Here is an 18,731-nt window from a genome sequence, read left to right as displayed (position 1 = left end):
CTTGTGCGATGGACTGCACTATAAAGGGGTGTTTCTTCTTCAGATTTTCAAGGAGTTCTCTGACTTCACCTCTCATCGAGTCGGACTCGTGGTTACATCTAATTAAGATGGGAAGAGTGATATAATGAGTCCACTGTTGGATTAAAACGACGGGGATGTCGATCAACGGTCGAATGAATTTGACGTTGTACTTCTTGGCAACAAATTGAGAAGGGATCCCTGCGATACACCCACAGAACATTTGGTTCAGTAATAACGTTTCCGCGACATCGTCCATGTGATGCCCTAACGCAATCGAAGTGTACCCATTTTCTTTGGCATACTTCAATAACGCACGGCGTCGATTTTTACCACAACTTAAACAAAATGTGGTTTTGTCGGAGTCTTCGATGTCTTTGGGAGCGACGCGCTCAGAGTCGAGAACAAGAAATGGAACATTAAGGTCTTCACAGAGTTTGCGAGAGAAGTCTGCGTCGAGGTGATAGCCCACTTCGTCATTTTTAACGTGAATTGCAAGGACTTTGATATTGTACTTCTTGTTCTTCATTAATGTCGACAAAATGTGAAGCAGAAGTAGCGAGTCCTTTCCGCCAGAAAATCCGATTATAATCTTGTCATCGGGAGATATAATCTTCTCACGAAGATTCATCTGCCAAAATTTGGAATACATCTTGTCAAATATTTTCTTCTGTTCAAAAGGAATCTTCACTTTCTCTTGGGACATGGCGGCGGAATGGTTGAGTATCTGTATTTATTTGTATAGGGTTTTATTATTTCAGTGAATTTTAGTCGTTTCGTCATTTTATACAAATTATATAATTTGTTTGTTTTATAATAATAATATAGTAAATCAAATCTAAAAAAATAATACAAATTGTATTATTATTACATTTAGCATTTCTTTTGAAAATCTGTTTTTTAAGAGTTAGAATTGTATAATTAAAACAAAAGGTATACTTTTTGTACCTATTTTATTACAATATTTTTTATATTTTTTTGTATGGAAACATTCGAAAATTGTTTTTTCACAAACTATTTACTGTTATGTTTTTGTTTGGAATAATAACAGATTAACTCCGACTCAACAACTATCCAATAGATACATACAATAATTGTCTATTATAATAACACAAACCACATATTTACATCTATTAGTCTGGTAGTTAAAATGGTTATAGTGTTATTTGAATAAATATCTGGTTAGAACTGTTCATTAACGAACAAGAAGTGTTGAGAATATACAAACAACAACATTGGAGAAAAATAATTGAAATTATTGAATACATAAAAATATGTTATGTTAAGTTTCATTTTTGGAAAAAAACAATTTTTGAGGTTTCTTTTATTACAAATAAAAATATGAAAAGTTATACAATGTTTTTAAAATATAAAATTACTTTCAAATTTTAGTGAAAAATCAATATACTTAAACTGGTTTAAGATTTTTAAACAGTTTGTTTAATGCATTAGAAATGTCATCTTTAACTCATCAAATGGTACAGAGGAGACAAATAATTATATATAAAAACAAAAATGTAATAAACAATAAAGAAAACATCTAATTCATGAATAAATTGATTTTTCTTTTATTATGAAGAAAATATATCTTAATAAGGAATAACAGTTTCAAAATTAAAACATTTGCATTGATAATCTGGCTCCAAAAAGAGATGATCTAACCATCTATACATCTTTAGGTTTAAATGAATAATCACTCAAAAATCAATTATTAATGATCACTGGACTTATCTTTATTATTCTTTTTTTCTTGGTTCATCTTCAAGCAGAATGCCCTCCAGAGGAATTAATAGGGATGGATCTTACTCAAGAAGGTAATTGTGAAATGGATTCATTTTTGGTGAGCGAGTCAATATTTAAAATGGAAGGTGATGTGGAATTGATCATAAACAAAATAATGAAAATAGAGTATGGTTCAGAAATTGACTTGAAAGGAGATTCCATTTTGAGAAGTCAAGAACAAATGACACTTGATTTTGGAAACAATGCAAAACTCTTGGACAATTCATATTTATATGTCAACACTATTTTAGTGGCTGGAACAAACTGTATGACACTTGAAAACACTTCCAAGTTCTATTCAAAAAAGGAAGTCAATCTAACTTCAAGTGATTTGAATTTAACAAACAACAGTTTCTCAAACTTTGAAGCTCTTAGTGTTGGCTTTAAATCAAAAATAACAATACTTTCAAATTCTTCTTTATTCGTTTCCACTTTGTTCAATGCCGAAACAAAAACAAGTAATTTGTATTTTGAAAGTTTCAACAGAAGAATAAATATTAAGGCTGGATCATTAAAACTTGGAGGGACTTTGACTATTGATGAAAAGAGTTCAATACAATCTGAAATGGTTGAAATAATGAAGGGGGGTTCAGTGACTGTTTCTCTCCAAAGAAATGTTCATGATGTTGCATTATTTATAATCAATGAAAGCTTGATAATACTTGAAGATTTTGAAATGAATCATGACAAAGAGTTTGACTTTGCACTCTTTACTCAACCATTTAACATTTCTACACTTCCACTAGGATTCAATATGCTTGCAGACAACCACCTTTTAAGATTTGGAGATTCTCAAGATGTGTTTTGTCATCTTAATGGAACAACAATGGAAGCATCACATTTTGTTGAATCATTTTGTCCGTGTAATGGATGTTATATTACTCCTCTTGAATTTATTAAACAGATTCAAGTTCACTTAAGGGAGCTTCCTTCGATGAGATACTCAATAAACCCATCAGAAAATGACATTATCACCTTTGGAAATGTAGTGTTTTCATTGGTTCATGTTCAAAGTTTTGTATTCTCAATAGAATCCAATTTTAGTGTCGATGTGACAACACAAAATCTATCAAAGGATGTTGTAGTGATAGCGAAAAATGTATTTGAATACAATGGTGTTCAGTGTACTATTGGCCATTTCAAAGGTGGAACATTCAAATGTGATTTTGTTGAAGAGTGTATTGTGGGTGGTCTCAATGAATTACAAGTATGTGTTCCATGTCTCAAAACGGGGTGTATTCATTGTCAAGGTGAAAACGGCAAATGTCTGAAATGTTCAGATGGTTATTATTTGGACGAAGGGAATTGCAGACTGCACTTGAAGTGTCTTTTTGATGAAAGAGGTTTTTGCAATAAATGTTCTGATGGGTTTAGTTTGGAAAGCAATTCGTGTATTCCAACAAAGGAAGATGGATGTCAGTTGAAATTAAACAAAAAGGAATGTATTCTGTGTGACACAACAAAGCGTTTGATAAATGAACATGGTATATGTATTGATGCACCCCCAAATGCAATAGACATCAGTCAATCTTCGACTGTATCTTGTCAACTTGGGTATTTTACAAATGGCATCAATTGTGTGAAATGTAATGAGACTTATTCGGGAAGTAATTTGTGCGAGAATGGAAGAATAATTTCGTGTAGAGACAATAATGAATTATCACAAGACAAAACGTGTAATTTGAAGAGCTGTGAAAAAGAAGAAAACGACGAGAAAGATGAAAATGGGGTGTGTGAAAAAGGAAAAGAGAATTGCAAGACAATATTAAATGGGAAATGCGTTGAATGCAAATCTGGATTGTTGTTGAATCTTTCACATTCTTGTATGTCAACACTTGATGATAGTTGTGAAGAAGGAAGTGAAAAGGGATGTAACAGATGTGCTAAAGGTATGTATCATGAAAAGACAACAGATGATTGTGAAAGTTGTGATGAACAATGCAAAGAATGTTTTGGAAATCAATTATTTTGTACCTCCTGTGAAGCTGGGTATTACTTGAGTGGGAACGCTTGCAAGTCAAATCATGATTTGTTAGAGACGTGTGATAAAATAGTATCCTTTGGGAATGGATGTGTTGAGTGTAAAATTGGATATTACAAGAGTGGATTTGAATGTATTCAATGTGATGAAAAGTGTGAGAGTTGTATCATGAATAACACATGCATTACTTGCAATTCGACCAACTACAGAACAATCAGTGGTGATTGTGCACCTCGAAGTTATATCGTTGGATGTGCAAATGAAATTGATGATTATGGATGTTCGCGTTGTCTTGTTGGATATTATCAAATCAACAACAATGAGTGTTCAGAATGTAAGAACGGGTGTTCTGTTTGTTCATCAAGTGATGAATGTACATCATGTTTTGACAATTATGTGCTCCTTGACTTGAATTGTGTTTGGTATACAACCATAGATAAATGTGTTGAGTCAAGAAACTCTGTGTGCACCAAATGTGACTTTTGGGATCGTCCGAGTGACAACGGAAAATATTGTGAAACACATGCAGTGTGGTGGGTGATTCTGTTATCCATTATCGGAGTCTTCTTGTTCTTCATGTTTCTAATATTCATCACTGCATTTATTATCTTTAAGAACATCTCTGCAAAGAAAGCTCTGGCTGATGCCAATCTCTTTAAAATGAATAAGTCCAACATTACATTTAGAGACTTGGGAGATGGGATCTTATCGAATTGTGACACAATGGAAATAACACGAAATGAACCATTTGATATTGACTCTGAACAATGTCAACTCTTTTGTATTGGGAATACCAACAAACGCCAAGTGAAAATACAATTGACAGTTAAAGAAGAGTCACTCAAGTACAAAATCCGGTTTGACCCTCCAGTTATAATAATACCACATGGATATGCATGTGAACTGAGGATGTATATCACTGTGTTTTGTACAACACATATAAAGGAAGAAATTGCGTTGTGTTGTAACTTCCATGGAGAAGAGCTAATTAAGAACATCAAGTTCGAAGCAAAGACGAAAGTTTCTTCTCGTCTTGATCCTGATGAATTGCATGAGGTCAAGAAAATTGGAGAAGGGACGTTTGGTGTTGTGTTTATAGGTGATTTCAGAGGCAACAAAGTAGCGATCAAAAAGATGAAAAACACGTCGAGTGATGAGATGTACTTCGAGTTTGAAAAGGAGATATCTATGCTTGATAAAATGCGGTCTGACTATGTTATACACTTCTATGGAGCGGTGTACCTTCCAGGTAAAGTGAGTATGGTCACTGAATTTGCTGCATATGGATCACTTTATGGATACAGAACGAAGACTCGAAGAGAAGAAGTGATGATGAAATTGCGAGTTAAGTTTATGATAGACTTGGGGCGAGGGTTAATTTACTTGCATGGTTGCGGAGTGTTGCATCGAGACATCAAACCTGACAATTTATTAGTGATGAGTGTTAATGCGAATGACACTGTTAATGCTAAACTAACTGATTTTGGGACATCAAGAGGGTATAGTCTTATGATGACGAACATGACGTTCACGAAAGGAGTTGGGACACCGATATACATGGCACCAGAGATATTAGAGAAGAGATATTACACAAAAAGTGCTGATGTGTATTCATATGGAATTACATTATACGAATGCTTGTCTTGGAAAGACCCATACCCTGGAGATGACCCAAAGTTCAAGTATCCGTGGAATGTAGCAGACTATGTAGTTAAGTGTGGAAGACCAGAAAAATGCGAATGTCTGACTGCTGAGATGTATCAACTAATGAATGAAAGCTGGGACGCAAGCCCTCAGAAAAGAATATCTGTTGATGAAATTGTCTGTAGACTCAACGAGATTTATGGAAAACTCGAATAAATCAGTGTTTGTTATAAGAGTGTTTATATAGTTATTTTTTTAATAATTTAAACTATAAAAGAAAATTAAATGAATCAAGTATATACATGTTATATGCGTGTTGTAAACAATGAATCGGTAATTAAAATGTTACGGAATGGCTGGTGTCATAAAGATGCAACACATCATATTGCCTATACATTGACGTGTTTTGCAGAAAGTAAGTTCTATTTAACTCAACTATTTACTATAATTTATAGTTAAATTAAATTATAAAAATTATAAATAACTTTTTGGAAAAAGATAAACAATAATTTCATTTGCAAAAACAACACTAAATTTTCAGGAAATTCCATCACTAAAAAGAAAACAAAAAACAAAATTTATCTTCTTTTTTGTTTCAAAAATACTTTTTTCAATTAAGGAGAAACTAATAACAATAATACAGTCAATTATAAATAAACTATAAACTGTTGTTTCACAAATAAAAAATTGTTATACAAAACAGAACCTATCCCCATGAAGCGCCACGTATAGTCCTCAATAAAAAGAATAGAATGAACTTTAGAGGCATTATGGTACTCCATACACTTCTTACCATACTTTTCATCACAACTGTATTCGCCTTGGACGAAAAGCCTAAGGACGAAGAAGACAAAATCGACGGACCAGTCATTGGTATCGATCTTGGAACGACCTTCTCTGCTGTTGGTATGTACAACGGCGAAGGGAAAGGAGTCGAGATCATTGTGAACGACCAAGGTAACCGAATTACACCATCTATTGTGGCATTTACAGACACAGAAATCTTGGTGGGTGAAGCTGCTAGAAACCAACAGGTCTCTAACCCCGAGAACACTGTTTTTGAAATTAAGAGACTCATTGGAAGATCATTCACAGACAAGGAAGTCCAGAGAGATTTGAAGCTGTTCCCATTCAAAATAGTGAATAAGAATAACAAGCCATTCATCGAAGTCACTTATAAGGGCGAACAGAAGACTTACTCCCCAGAAGAAATCTCCGCTATGATATTAAAGAAGATGGCCGACACCGCTTCGATGTATCTTGGTAAAGAAGTGAAGCACGCCGTTGTCACCGTTCCAGCATATTTCAATGACGCTCAGAGACAAGCTACTAAAGACGCCGGTAAGATTGCTGGTCTCAATGTCTTAAGAATTTTGAATGAACCCACTGCCGCTGCTATGGCTTATGGGTTGAACAAAGTCACCGGTGAGAAGAACATTTTGGTCTTCGATCTTGGAGGAGGAACATTCGATGTCTCCCTTTTGAATATCGAAGAAAACGTTTTTGATGTTGTCTCGACATCAGGTGATACCCATCTCGGTGGTTCCGATTTTGATCAGAAAGTCACTGAATACCTCCTCGACGTCTTCAAGCGTAAATATGGTAAAGACGTGTCAAAGGACAAGAGAGCAGTCACTCGGTTAAGAAGAGAAGCTGAAAGAGCAAAGAGAACTCTTTCCGTCCAACAACAAGACAGAATCGAAGTTGAGAATTTGGCCGATGGCGTCGATTTCTCATTCACTTTAACTCGTGCGAAGTTTGAGGAACTTAATATGGACTTGTTCAAGTCTACTATTGCCCCAGTCAAGAAGGTCTTAGAAGACTCTAAGATGTCGAAAGGAGCTATTCATGAAGTCGTGTTGGTGGGTGGGTCTACTCGTATTCCAAAGGTCCAACAATTACTTAAGGAATTCTTCAATGGCAAAGAGCCATCTCGTGGGATCAATCCAGACGAAGCTGTTGCTTACGGAGCTGCTGTACAAGGTGGTGTGTTGAGTAACATTAAAGGTACTGAAGATATAGTCTTGTTAGACACGACTCCATTGACTCTTGGTATCGAGACAGTCGGTGGTGTGATGACTTCTTTAATCCCAAGAAACACACACATTCCAATTTCTAAGTCACAAATCTTCTCTACATATCAAGACAATCAACAATCAGTCACTATTCAAGTATTTGAAGGTGAAAGAGCTATGACTAAGGACAATCACTTCTTGGGGAAATTCGACTTGGATGGCATTCAGGCGGCACCAAGAGGTGTTCCACAGATCGAAGTCACATTTGAAGTCGATGTGAATGGTATCTTGACAGTCTCTGCTGAAGATAAGAAGTCTGGGAAGTCCGAAAAGATTACAATTACTTCAGATAAAGGAAGACTCTCTGAAGAAGAAATCGAGAGAATGATCAAGGAAGCTGCAGAGAGAGCAGAAGATGATAAAAAGATTAAAGAGCAAGTCGAAGCCAAGAACTCCCTTGAGAATTACGCATATCAAATTAAGAACTCTGTAAATGATAAAGAAAAACTTGGTTCAAAGATCGACGAAGCTGACAAGAAAGTCTTGTTAGACGCAGTCGAGGAAGTCACTAAGTTCCTTGAAGACAACACTAACCCAACTAAGGAAGAGAGTGATGACAAATACAAACAACTCGAGCAAATTGCTAAGCCAATATTAGCTAAGTATGGCGGTGGAGAACAACAAGAAGCTCCGGGTTATGATAACAAGCAATATGGTAATTATGAAGACTATGAAAAAGATGAACTTTAATTTTTGAATTATGCAGTTTATGGTTTATTTTTATTATAATATAGTATATTTCTATTTACTAGTATATCTAGTATAATTATAATATATTTATTCTATAATTATATATCTAAAATTATTACTAATAAATTTTCTAATAATAGAAAAAAGATATCTAACCACTTGGTTAAAACAAATCTTTCTCAATACTATTATCATGTGTTATCAGAATTCCCTAAGAACCACAACTCAAAATCGAAATAATTCAATTCTTCTGTTTTCTCGTCTTAAGTGAAGGGAAAACTGTTACACGGACTTGTGGGAGTGAGATCATCAAAGCGGAATTCATTCGATGTTCCAAAGTGTTGTAACATACGATTTTATCTCCCATCGAAGCTACAGCAACCCCGCCAATAGCGGTTTGGTCCAAGAAATGGGTTTGATCCAAAGTGATTTTAATTGAGTTATCCTCTTTAGTCACGATATCGATAGCCTTTTTGACCTTTTCTAAGTCGTTTTTGATGCACATGATAGTGACTTTCTTATCTTCGACCTTTTTAACGCCTTCCTTAATAAGTTTGACAAGAAGGTCGTTGTAGTCCTCGTTCAGAATTTGTTTTTGAAGTTTGTCTTTGACAAGAGTCATCAAGTCCTCGATGTGCTTATCTTCCGACTCAAGAAGTTTTAAACGAGAAGCACTCAGTTCTTGGGAAAAGGCAATTTTCTTTTTGACTTCAGCTTCTTTGACTTTATGAATGTAGTCGGCTTCTATCTTCTTACGTTCCTTTTCTATGAAACTTGCTTTGTCGCGTTCACACTCCTGTTCGGCATTCGATTGGATCTCTTGGCGTTTGGAATTCGCCTCAAATTCAATGAACTTCACCATTTGAAGTAATTGTCTTGGGGCTTGAGATGTTTGTTGTTCCGCCATTGGATTTTTCAGTTACGTCCGTTTTTTCTCATCATTTTTGTTTTCTTTTTTTCTTCGCGTCTCCTCCCCTTTTTTTTTCTTGTTGTTTTAATTCCATTTATTAGTAAAATTAATTAATTGTCTCTCTTATTATGTTTGTGTATTATATTATAGTTACTTTAATTATTCACTTTTCCATTTTGTTTTTGGGCTCGTTTTTGTGTTTTTCTTCTGAATTGATTTTGGTTTGGTTCTTTCTGATGGATCTCATTATTCAAGATCAAATTTTGAGGTTTTCCATTTTTTTATTGTTTTTATTAGTTCAATAAAATATTTTTTGATTTTTTCAATTATAATTAAACTACAAATCATAATTTGATTATTTTTTGGGTTATAATAAAAAACTATAAATATTAGTAATTAAATTATTATAAATATAAACAATAAAAATAATAATTAAATATTATATTTTTTGCAAATATTTTGCAACTCAATGTTTTATCATTTGTAATATTTTAAATGAAAAAATACTACAAAGTTGTGTGATTTTTCGGGTTTTTATTCAGTTATTAAAAACAATTTTTAGTATTCATTCCTCATACACACTCATTTTATTTATTTTTATAAAACAAATTCTATTCTTATTAACCATTTTAATTCCAATTTAATACTATTCCATTTTCAAAATTGATTCTAATAATATGGTAAGAAAATGACAAAAATGCCATCTTGAAAAAAGATGCTAAAACCCATCAAATTGTTTGAAAATGGAAATACACAACGTTTTCATGAATGGATGTCAAAACTATAAAAAGTTAATAACTGAATTATAAAAATAGTAAATAAATAAAAATACACCGATTGATGAAGCGAAAAGGCAGGTAGTCATTATCACTAAGAACTTCTAAAAAGCAGTTTGAATGGTAGTGCGTACATTGATAGTCTTTGCACTGTTGATATCTGTGCATTCCTTTGAGAGTCCTATCACGTCCGACTTTCGTGAGAGTTTAATAGACCGGACAAACCACAGTCGACATCTTCTTTCATCGAACGATTGGACTTATATAACAGTCGACAATTTTCAGTTTGGTGCTGTACCTTTTCCTGTTGAAGGGGATACTCAAATCTATGATATCACACAATTGAATTACTCGAGGTATGAAGATTCCTTACTTCTTGAAGGGTGGTGGCTCTTTATTATAATAATAGGTGTAATTATAGTTTCATTAGTATGGTACTTAGCTCGCCCATGTCTTGGTGGTGTAAGAGGGACACGGGGATGTTTATGTCCCAAAGCGTTTGTGAAAGCGAAAGGGGAAGGGTACAGTTATGTTCATGTGAAGATGTGTCAGATGTGTACATTAGTTTGGGTCTTAGCTGTATCTATAGTGATTCTCATCACTTTCATGTATAATTCAGCTCTTGCCGCTGACATGAAAGCGGTCGACGAGTCTTCAAAAAGTGTCGTGACTGCTGTCGATCGAAACATTCGGTTGATCAACAACGCGTTTTACGCAATCCCATTCAGCTCGTATGAAACTGTTTTTAATGCCTCAATGAAATTGGTGCAAAAAATGGAAGTCGAAATTAAAACAAATGTCGGAGGGTTCGGAGATTACACTAAAAAGTATAACAAGACGCGAGAAGGGCTTACATTGTTTGGGTTGTATGTCACTAGTTTCATGTTGGTCTTATTAGTCTTTGCCACGTGTACTATGCATTACCAGATGTCTTCTGGCATTTCTATATTTGGGTGGTTCTTAGCGAGTGTTTTATTGTTTTCTGCAGCAGTGACATATCCATTAAATGTCTCTGTATCAGACGCTTGTTTGGTCGGAGATAACATATTGAATTCCAAGAATTATGAAGAGCAGAGTATTGTCCTCCACTTCTTTCCAATCAATGATCCAGCTATCTTACAAATCAGAGACTTATTTAATGTGACGTTCAGAACACAAATTGTTGATGAAATGAATGAATTCTTGAAGAAAAATTGTGGGTCTAATTTACTGTGTCCTACTGACAGAACTGTCACACTCGATAATTATATGAATTTCAAATACGTCCCGTTCATTACTGGAAGTCTGTTGTACTCATCAGAAGTGTGTCAAACAAAATGCATTGAACCATATATGCAAGACCTTGCAAAGAAATACACCGCGTATTTCAATCAAATGAATATCATCGACGATGTCGTTTATGGCCCAATAGAAAGTATTAGACACGGAACTCCATTCATTAATTACGTGTATAGCGTGATGAAATTCATGTGCACAGACGACATATTCTTCTATGTCACTGTGATGACAGCACTGTTGTGCTTATCGGGAATTTTGACATTCTTATTGTCAATTGTATCAATGATTACTGGAAAAAGATTCAACATGCACAACAAAGCGAGACCCACCCAAAAAGAACTCGAGTTCAGAGGGTCGCCTAACCAGTTCGAGCTCCCCAATTTCGACTTCTTCGATTATTAAGTTAATTTGTTTCTTTCTTCCACTTTTTCCATTGTTCGTTTTAATGTTAAATAATATAATAGATGTAAATAAGACTTCATTTACACATAAAATAAATCAATATTATTCACGATATAATTTTATTCAAATGATAACTCAATAATTTAGAAGTCGTGATACTTTTCATTTTTCGTGCAAAGCATCTTGCAAAAGTGCTTGATCTTGTCGAAGGCGATCACAAACAATACAATAGCTCCCGTTGTCGCAATAAACACAAACAAAACTACAAGCGGCCACAGCGACATTTCAAACATTTCAATTTGGATCAGACCCATGTCCATGGCGTTATACCCTCCTACAAACACAATGTCCCCCCTCCTCACATTAACTTTCTCGCCATTCCTGCAGTACCCAAGTATTTTTCTCGATGGGATGATGGCCTGGCAATCACTTGAAAACACTTCAATTCGACTTTTAACAATGGAATTGCATGTTTCCAAAATGGCGTTTCCAGTATCTACTTTGAAAAACTCTCCTTTGCTCTGAACATTTTGTATCCCCGGGAAAGTGGTGTATCTGTTGTTATATGTGTATATAAACCGAGTCCCCTCTTTTATTGGAAGCGGGTTGTGACAAACATCATTTGGTGACTTTATATCTTTGTAAACACTCAATCTATATGGGCCAACACTTTTATCTGCTTTATGTGATACATCCACTGCGACAATAAATTTTCCATTGAACTTTTGCTTCAAAAATGATGCAGAGTCTCCACATATCAAAGAGTCATCGTTCATTGCTATTGGTGTCAATGTTGAAACACACGAAGAAAATACCGTCACAATGGTGTCAACTTGTGTATCAACGCCACACGTCTCGATTATGTATTCACTCCCATCCCCTTCAAATGTGTAATACTCTCTTCTGTTTTCTAATATACCAATCACTGAAAATGGCGTTTCATTCACAATTTCGTTACATGACGTTTCTCTTTCGGGCACAACATACAACGAAACTCCACTTACTAATAACGACGAAGTTCGCACGATAAAAAGGTACTCTCCCCCTTTATACAATTTCTTCACAAAGACGCCTTCTTTCTCTTCACACGGTCCTCGACATGTTTTTGCAGAAATGAGACTTCCATACGTTTTAAATCCATCGATCACACCTCCATACAATCGATAATTGACGTTCTCTCTGATCCTTAACTTGTACCAACTTCCAAAAATACTGATGGGTTGGCACGGGTGTGACAATGAAGACACTTTACTGTGCGAGACTATTCCTCCTTGTCCCACATCAAGTATGATCGGTCTTCTGCACTCTTCAGAGCTTCTGAGAATTCTTTGGACGAGCAGTGTCGCGCTACACTGTCCTTCGACTTGACAAGAAGTCTTAATGAAATACTCTTTATTCTTTTCAAATTTGCGCATTATACGTCCGTGTATTCCACACCCAAACGAATCTCGCTGGCATCTCACATCACTCACTTTGTCAATCCCGTTCTCAAATACCTCAACAGTCGTTCCGATGTTCTCACCAAGAACAGACGACTGACACGTCGAGATCAAATAGTCCTCGCCAGTTCCTAATATCACATACCACGTCCCTTGTTCCGCTGGATACTCACCACACGATCTCGACTTCTCACCACTCGGCTTGGAAATATGGTAAAATGGTAGTTCTCTAATAGTAATTGGTATGGTTTCAGATGACTTGAATTTAATTGTTAATACATACCGTCCTCGTCGTTCCGCCGTGACTCTGATTGAATGCATCTGATTGGCTCCAGAATAGTTATCTCCAAAAACCTCAATAAAACTCCCCTTCTGCCTATTCGGGCAATTACTCGTTTTTGTTATTTCATTTGGTGTGTTTGCGTCCAGCGTTAAGATTGTCGACGTGTCAGTGATTTTGTGACAAGTTGATATCTCGACTGGAATGGCGGGCATGTAAAAAGTGAAAAAATGAGAAGAAGTTTCGTGGATACTGAACACCTCGACGCTTGTTGGCACAGAGAGATGCTTTGCTGTGCTTGGAGAAGTGTTGTTTCTAGTCGGCATTTTGGCAATTCGGAGGCCAAAGACCCCTGTGTCCAGTTGAGTTGCTCCAGTGATGAACACAAAAATTGGAGAGGTCAAATAATAGACAAGACGCGCTTGTTTCCCACATCCATTAATACCGTCATCATTCATTGCTGTTGGTCCTACCCCAACATTATTATCACACTTGTTAAACACAATGATCTTACTGTCAAAAATAGTTTGACCAGTGAAGCAAGTGTCTATCACAATGAGCTCGGGCTTCTCTGGGGACACTCGGTACCAGTACCCTTTTTGTTGGAGTGTTTGGTGACGGAATATATAAGAAGAATAAGGAATTCTACTAGTGTCTCCGTACTCCTCGATTACATCAGAGTCGAGGACTATATCCTTTGCGTTGTTACAACTTGAGAATTGACTTGAGACAGAAAGAATCAACAACAGAGTGCAGAGTTGCGATTTTATCCCCATCCTTTTTTTTGAGATCGCTTTTCTCTATTTATGCATTATAATGTTATGTATAACAAAATGTTAAAGAACAAAAATCATTTGTCACTCTTTTTCAACAGCTCGCCGTCGACCGCAAAACACCGCACGGCCATTCCCTTCACGATGATCTTCGCAACTTTAAACTTCTTGCCGTCTGGCTGTATGAGAACCGAGTCTTTTACGTGAAGGTTCATCATTCTGTCGCACTTTTCGAGTGTTCCCGTGTATTTGTTTCCGTTTTTAAGTTCAAGAACAATTGTTTTCCCTTGTGCGTTTTCGAGAAGGTTGATTGGGAGCTGTTTGTGATTTCTTGTCAACAATATTCAAACGGACACTTTCGCATTAAAAAAATGAAAATGATACAACAAACAACCATAGTAGTAACAAGACTTATTAGTTTTCCTTTTTGAAATAAAAAAAAAACTATACTAATAGTATTCTATACTATACTAAAAACATTTTATATATTTAATAGTTAAATAACTCTGATGAGTGAGTTATAAAGCAATCACAAATGACAAAAAAGATCGAGATGAATTAATCCTGTCTCGACTTGAAGTTGTAAATCGTGCACCCCTCTTTAGTCAAGAGATAAACCTCAACGCCCCATCCCGAGAACGCGTCTCTGTTTTCTCCAGCCAGCAAGCATTGTCCGATTGTTTCGACCAATTCCTCTGGCTCCATATCTTCCTTATAAAATGAGTCGCAGACACCCATTGCCTCATTACACCCCGTTCCTACAGCCGCGAATCTGTAGTCACCTGGTGCGCCGATGTAATCATAAGAAGAGCAGTAAGTCTTTCCATTGTCATCGAACCCGATGATGATAGGTGACATGTAATATGGGTTAAATCGTTTGCTGAATAAGAGATGTGCTGTTGCGTTCACCAATTGACTTGGACCGATAGGGCGGCCTTCTCTCAATTTGTACAGGTTTGCGTCGTATTTAATTTGTTCGAATCTACATATAAGTCATCCTTCATATCCATCACAACATCTATTCTTGAGAACAACAAACACCGTCTGAACATCAGCATAGACCCCACACCCACCAACTAAACAATGTTCATTCAACTGAAACACTTTATGGAAATTTGACGACGCAAATTGATAACGAAGACCATATCGATTATCCGCTGCTAACGCCACACAATTTTTCCCACACATCCCAATTGCAATTCCTCCACTATAATTGTCGATACTGTCACCCATTTACACTCTTTAATTTCTCAAGTTCTTTAAGTTCTTTTCTCTTATTTTTTTTTATTATTATTTGGCATCCCTTTGAAGTTTTTCTTTTTTGAAGTTCTATTCACTTTTCTTTTTATGGTATAAAAATGTTATATAAAACAATTTATTTCTTTAAATGTGATACAAAACATTTTATAAACTCAAAAATGTTATTGCGAAATTATGAGAAGAACAGGACAAATTTTTTCAATAAGAAAAATAAAAAATTTGACTGAAAAAGTCGAAAAGTGGAGAAGAAAGAAAATTATGGAGAGGGGAAAATGCACAAATGGGCGGGAAGTGCGAATTTGATTGCCACAAACTGTCAGCACTTCACGAATGTCGCGGTGTTGTCTCTTTTTACGACAGCGAACTGAAAAATGTGTGGTTTCGAAAAAAATCGCCCAGTTCTTAGCAAACCATAAATGAGTTATTAGTGAATTAAATTAAATAATAAAATAAGTAACTCTTGTTTTGAAACAAATAAGCCACCCACAGCTGCCAAGAAAACGAGTTCCTCATAAAAATAGGAGGAAAACCCTTTGAAAACCCCACCAAACTTTCAAAGAATCAGATTTATGAGTGAATCAGCTCAAACACCGGCTGTTACCGAACCAAAGGTAAAGGAAGAAGCCCCAAAGCCAAAGGTTGTAGATGAGAAAGAGAAATACTTAAAGCCGTATTGGTACCCTAAGTCGATTGGCGAGCAAAACCCTATTTTGAAGAGTTTGAAAGACAACGTGAATAGGGGTTCTCCATTGACCAAAGCTATAGACATTATAGTAAAATTAGTCTTAATTACTATCCCAACATTGATCGTCTTAAAAATATTCAAATTTTGGAAGAGTTACTTAGACTTGTCTTCTGGCATCTTTGTAGAAGAGAACAAAAAGGTCTTGTTGATAGGGTTTGCTTTAGTGTTGATTGCTGTTGGTGGGTTGATATACTTCTGGGCCACTCGAAGAAGAAGAGTCCTCTTAGTAGATTTTGCTTGCTGTTGGCCATCCGATGAGTTGAAGATGACAGCTGATGGTGTCAAAGACATTATAGTGAAATGTGGACTCTTTGAGCAAGAGTATATCGACTTCCAGTGTAAATTACTTTACAGAACTGGACTTGGTGATGAGACGTATTTGCCACGCCCCTTCCATCAATATCCATTTAAGACTACAATGGCTCTTTCACGTGAAGAATGTGAAATTGTGATGAAGAACTGCTGCGATCAGTTATTTGAGCAAACCAAAATTAATCCCCAAAAGGACATTGATATCGTCATTTGCAATTGTTCCTTGTTCAACCCAACTCCATCGATCAGTGCCATGTTAATGAACATGTACAAATTGAAACCAACATGCAAGAACTATAATTTGGCGGGGATGGGGTGTAGTGCGGGATTGGTCTCCATCGACTTAGCCAGAGATCTTTTGAATGTCTACCCCAATATTAACCTTTTGGTCTTCTCAACTGAAAATATCACACAGAATTGGTATGATGGGAAAGAGAAGGGTATGTTAATTTCTAACACTTTATTCAGAATGGGCGGTGCTGCTATATTACTTTCTAATAAGAGAAAGTGGCTCAACAAAGCCAAATTTGAATTGTTGACCACCGTCAGAATTCACCACGGGAAGTTCGATGACTCATATAAGGCAGTCTTCCAATATGAAGACAAAGATGGAAAGGTCGGCGTGAAGATCGGAAGAGAATTGTTGAAGTGCGTCACTCGAGCATTAACACAAAACATGGGCATTTTAATGCCACAAGTCATTTCATATAGAGACATGATTAACTTCGTCATCTTCTTCATTAAGAAAAAACTCGGGAAGACAGCTAAAGGAGAGGAATTCATGCCTAACTTCAGAGAAACTTTCCAAGCGTATTGTATCCATGCTGGAGGAAGAGCTATCATCGACGGGTTGCAAGATAACTTGAAATTAACAGACGAGGACTGTATGCCTTCAAGATCAACGTTATACAGAGTCGGAAACACTTCATCAAGCTCGGTCTGGTATGAAATGAAATTCATCGAAAGAATTGAAACACTGAAAAAGGGTGATCTTGTTTGGCAGGTGGCGTTCGGTAGTGGACTGAAATGTAACTCATGTGTTTGGAGAAAGATATGCAATTAAAACACCCAAATTGAATTCTTTATTATCCATTTGTTTGGTCTTGTTATTATATTATTAATTATTATTTAATTCAAGAATAATAACAAATTTTTAATTCTTCTTATTATTATTTAATTATTTACTTCAATGTCAAATTACTAAATTAATAATATTATTAAATATACTAAATAATAATATTATTAGTATATTTTTACTTGACCAAATCAATATTAAAATAATACTATATATTATTATTATGTATTAAAAATATATAATTGTTTTTATTTTTTAGCAATTGTATTAATTATATTTATTAAAAAATTAATTAATATTTGGATAGTTTTAAAATTATTATTTTAATTATAAATAATAGTAATATACTATTTTTTTTATCAAATAAACCAAAAAGAGATAAAATTACAATCTCAAAATAAGTTTTATTAAGCATATTTCCCAATTTTATACTTACAATTTACTTATTATTACTATTTTTAAACTTGATAATCAATTTGTATCACTTTTTACTATTAGCTATTAAAACCCGTCAATTTACTTTATAATTGTGTATTATAATAACAATATGGCAAAATAGAGTGAACCATAGTTCAAGGGTTATTCGTTAGAGTTGAGATTTTTGTAAGATAAAACTATATTAAATAGTAAACAATAGTTTGCGATGAAATCCCGAATCAGAGGGTTCAAAAAGAGACTTTGATCACTATAAAAGGAAGTACCAAACTAGCAAATCAAATTGTGTACTGAACACATGGCTGACAAAGAAATTGCAAAGGAGGAAGTGAAAGAAGTAGTTGCGACCGACAAAAAGGCTGCAGAAGAGGCGAAAAAGGTCAAGAAAGAGAAAGTCGAGAAGAAACCGCGCAAATCGACTGATAAGAAGACAAAGAAGGTTGACGAGGAAGGAAAGAAGAACACTTTGTCAAAGAAGGCGGGCCTCCAATTTCCAGTTGCGAGAATTCATGCGGCATTGAAGAAAGGAAGATATGGAGAACATGTCAACAAAATGGCATCAGTTTACTTGACGGCTGTCATTGAGTACTTGGTCGCTGAAGTTTTGGAACTTGCTGGCGGACAAGCAAAAGACTTTGGAAAGACTAGAATCACACCAAGACATATCCAACTCGCAGTCAGATCAGATCTCGAGTTGAACGACTTGCTTAAAGACGTCACTATCATCAATGGTGGTGTATTCCCTAATGTCCCAACTGCTGTTAACACAAAGGGAAAGAAGAAACCAGCTCAGTCCCAGGTGGTCTAACTTGTTCGTATTTCTTTTTACTCTCAATGTCTAGTTACTATAACATTA

At 35.5% G+C, this 18,731-nt stretch overlaps 8 protein-coding genes across 8 annotated transcripts; 4 read left to right on the top strand and 4 right to left on the bottom strand.

Moving 5' to 3' along the window:
• EIN_065770 (hypothetical protein) lies at positions 1-724 on the bottom strand (the record flags this gene model as incomplete). Its single annotated transcript, XM_004183600.1, has 1 exon — positions 1-724. A coding segment is annotated over one exon (724 nt), but the record flags the coding sequence as incomplete, so codon positions are not given.
• Positions 725-1,732: 1,008 nt separating this feature from the next.
• Positions 1,733-5,641, top strand: EIN_065760 (protein serine/threonine kinase, putative; the record flags this gene model as incomplete). The annotated part of the gene is made up of 1 exon (XM_004183599.1): positions 1,733-5,641. The coding sequence occupies one exon, from the start codon at positions 1,733-1,735 to the stop codon at positions 5,639-5,641; it is 3,909 nt and encodes a 1,302-aa protein (XP_004183647.1).
• A 2,790-nt stretch (positions 5,642-8,431) lies between these two features.
• EIN_065750 (vacuolar ATP synthase subunit E, putative) lies at positions 8,432-9,097 on the bottom strand (the record flags this gene model as incomplete). Its single annotated transcript, XM_004183598.1, has 1 exon — positions 8,432-9,097. One exon carries the CDS (start codon positions 9,095-9,097, stop codon positions 8,432-8,434), a length of 666 nt encoding a protein of 221 aa, XP_004183646.1.
• An 899-nt stretch (positions 9,098-9,996) lies between these two features.
• EIN_065740 (hypothetical protein) lies at positions 9,997-11,556 on the top strand (the record flags this gene model as incomplete). Its single annotated transcript, XM_004183597.1, has 1 exon — positions 9,997-11,556. The coding sequence occupies one exon, from the start codon at positions 9,997-9,999 to the stop codon at positions 11,554-11,556; it is 1,560 nt and encodes a 519-aa protein (XP_004183645.1).
• A 143-nt stretch (positions 11,557-11,699) lies between these two features.
• Positions 11,700-14,051, bottom strand: EIN_065730 (hypothetical protein; the record flags this gene model as incomplete). Its single annotated transcript, XM_004183596.1, has 1 exon — positions 11,700-14,051. The coding sequence occupies one exon, from the start codon at positions 14,049-14,051 to the stop codon at positions 11,700-11,702; it is 2,352 nt and encodes a 783-aa protein (XP_004183644.1).
• Positions 14,052-14,125: 74 nt separating this feature from the next.
• Positions 14,126-15,281, bottom strand: EIN_065720 (proteasome subunit beta type-3, putative; the record flags this gene model as incomplete). The annotated part of the gene is made up of 3 exons (XM_004183595.1): positions 14,126-14,365; positions 14,667-15,030; positions 15,088-15,281. The coding sequence occupies 3 exons, from the start codon at positions 15,279-15,281 to the stop codon at positions 14,126-14,128; spliced, it is 798 nt and encodes a 265-aa protein (XP_004183643.1).
• Positions 15,282-15,877: 596 nt separating this feature from the next.
• On the top strand, positions 15,878-17,428 carry EIN_065710 (hypothetical protein; the record flags this gene model as incomplete). Its single annotated transcript, XM_004183594.1, has 1 exon — positions 15,878-17,428. The coding sequence occupies one exon, from the start codon at positions 15,878-15,880 to the stop codon at positions 17,426-17,428; it is 1,551 nt and encodes a 516-aa protein (XP_004183642.1).
• Positions 17,429-18,173: 745 nt separating this feature from the next.
• On the top strand, positions 18,174-18,683 carry EIN_065700 (histone H2a, putative; the record flags this gene model as incomplete). The annotated part of the gene is made up of 1 exon (XM_004183593.1): positions 18,174-18,683. The coding sequence occupies one exon, from the start codon at positions 18,174-18,176 to the stop codon at positions 18,681-18,683; it is 510 nt and encodes a 169-aa protein (XP_004183641.1).
• Between the last annotated feature and the right edge of the window lie 48 nt (positions 18,684-18,731).

Source organism: Entamoeba invadens, assembly GCF_000330505.1.
Source record: "Entamoeba invadens IP1 unplaced genomic scaffold scaff_1105074725293, whole genome shotgun sequence".
NCBI lineage: Eukaryota > Evosea > Mastigamoebida > Endamoebidae > Entamoeba > Entamoeba invadens.
Note: the sequence above shows the minus strand (reverse complement) of the source record. Positions and strands in the feature narration are given on the sequence as shown.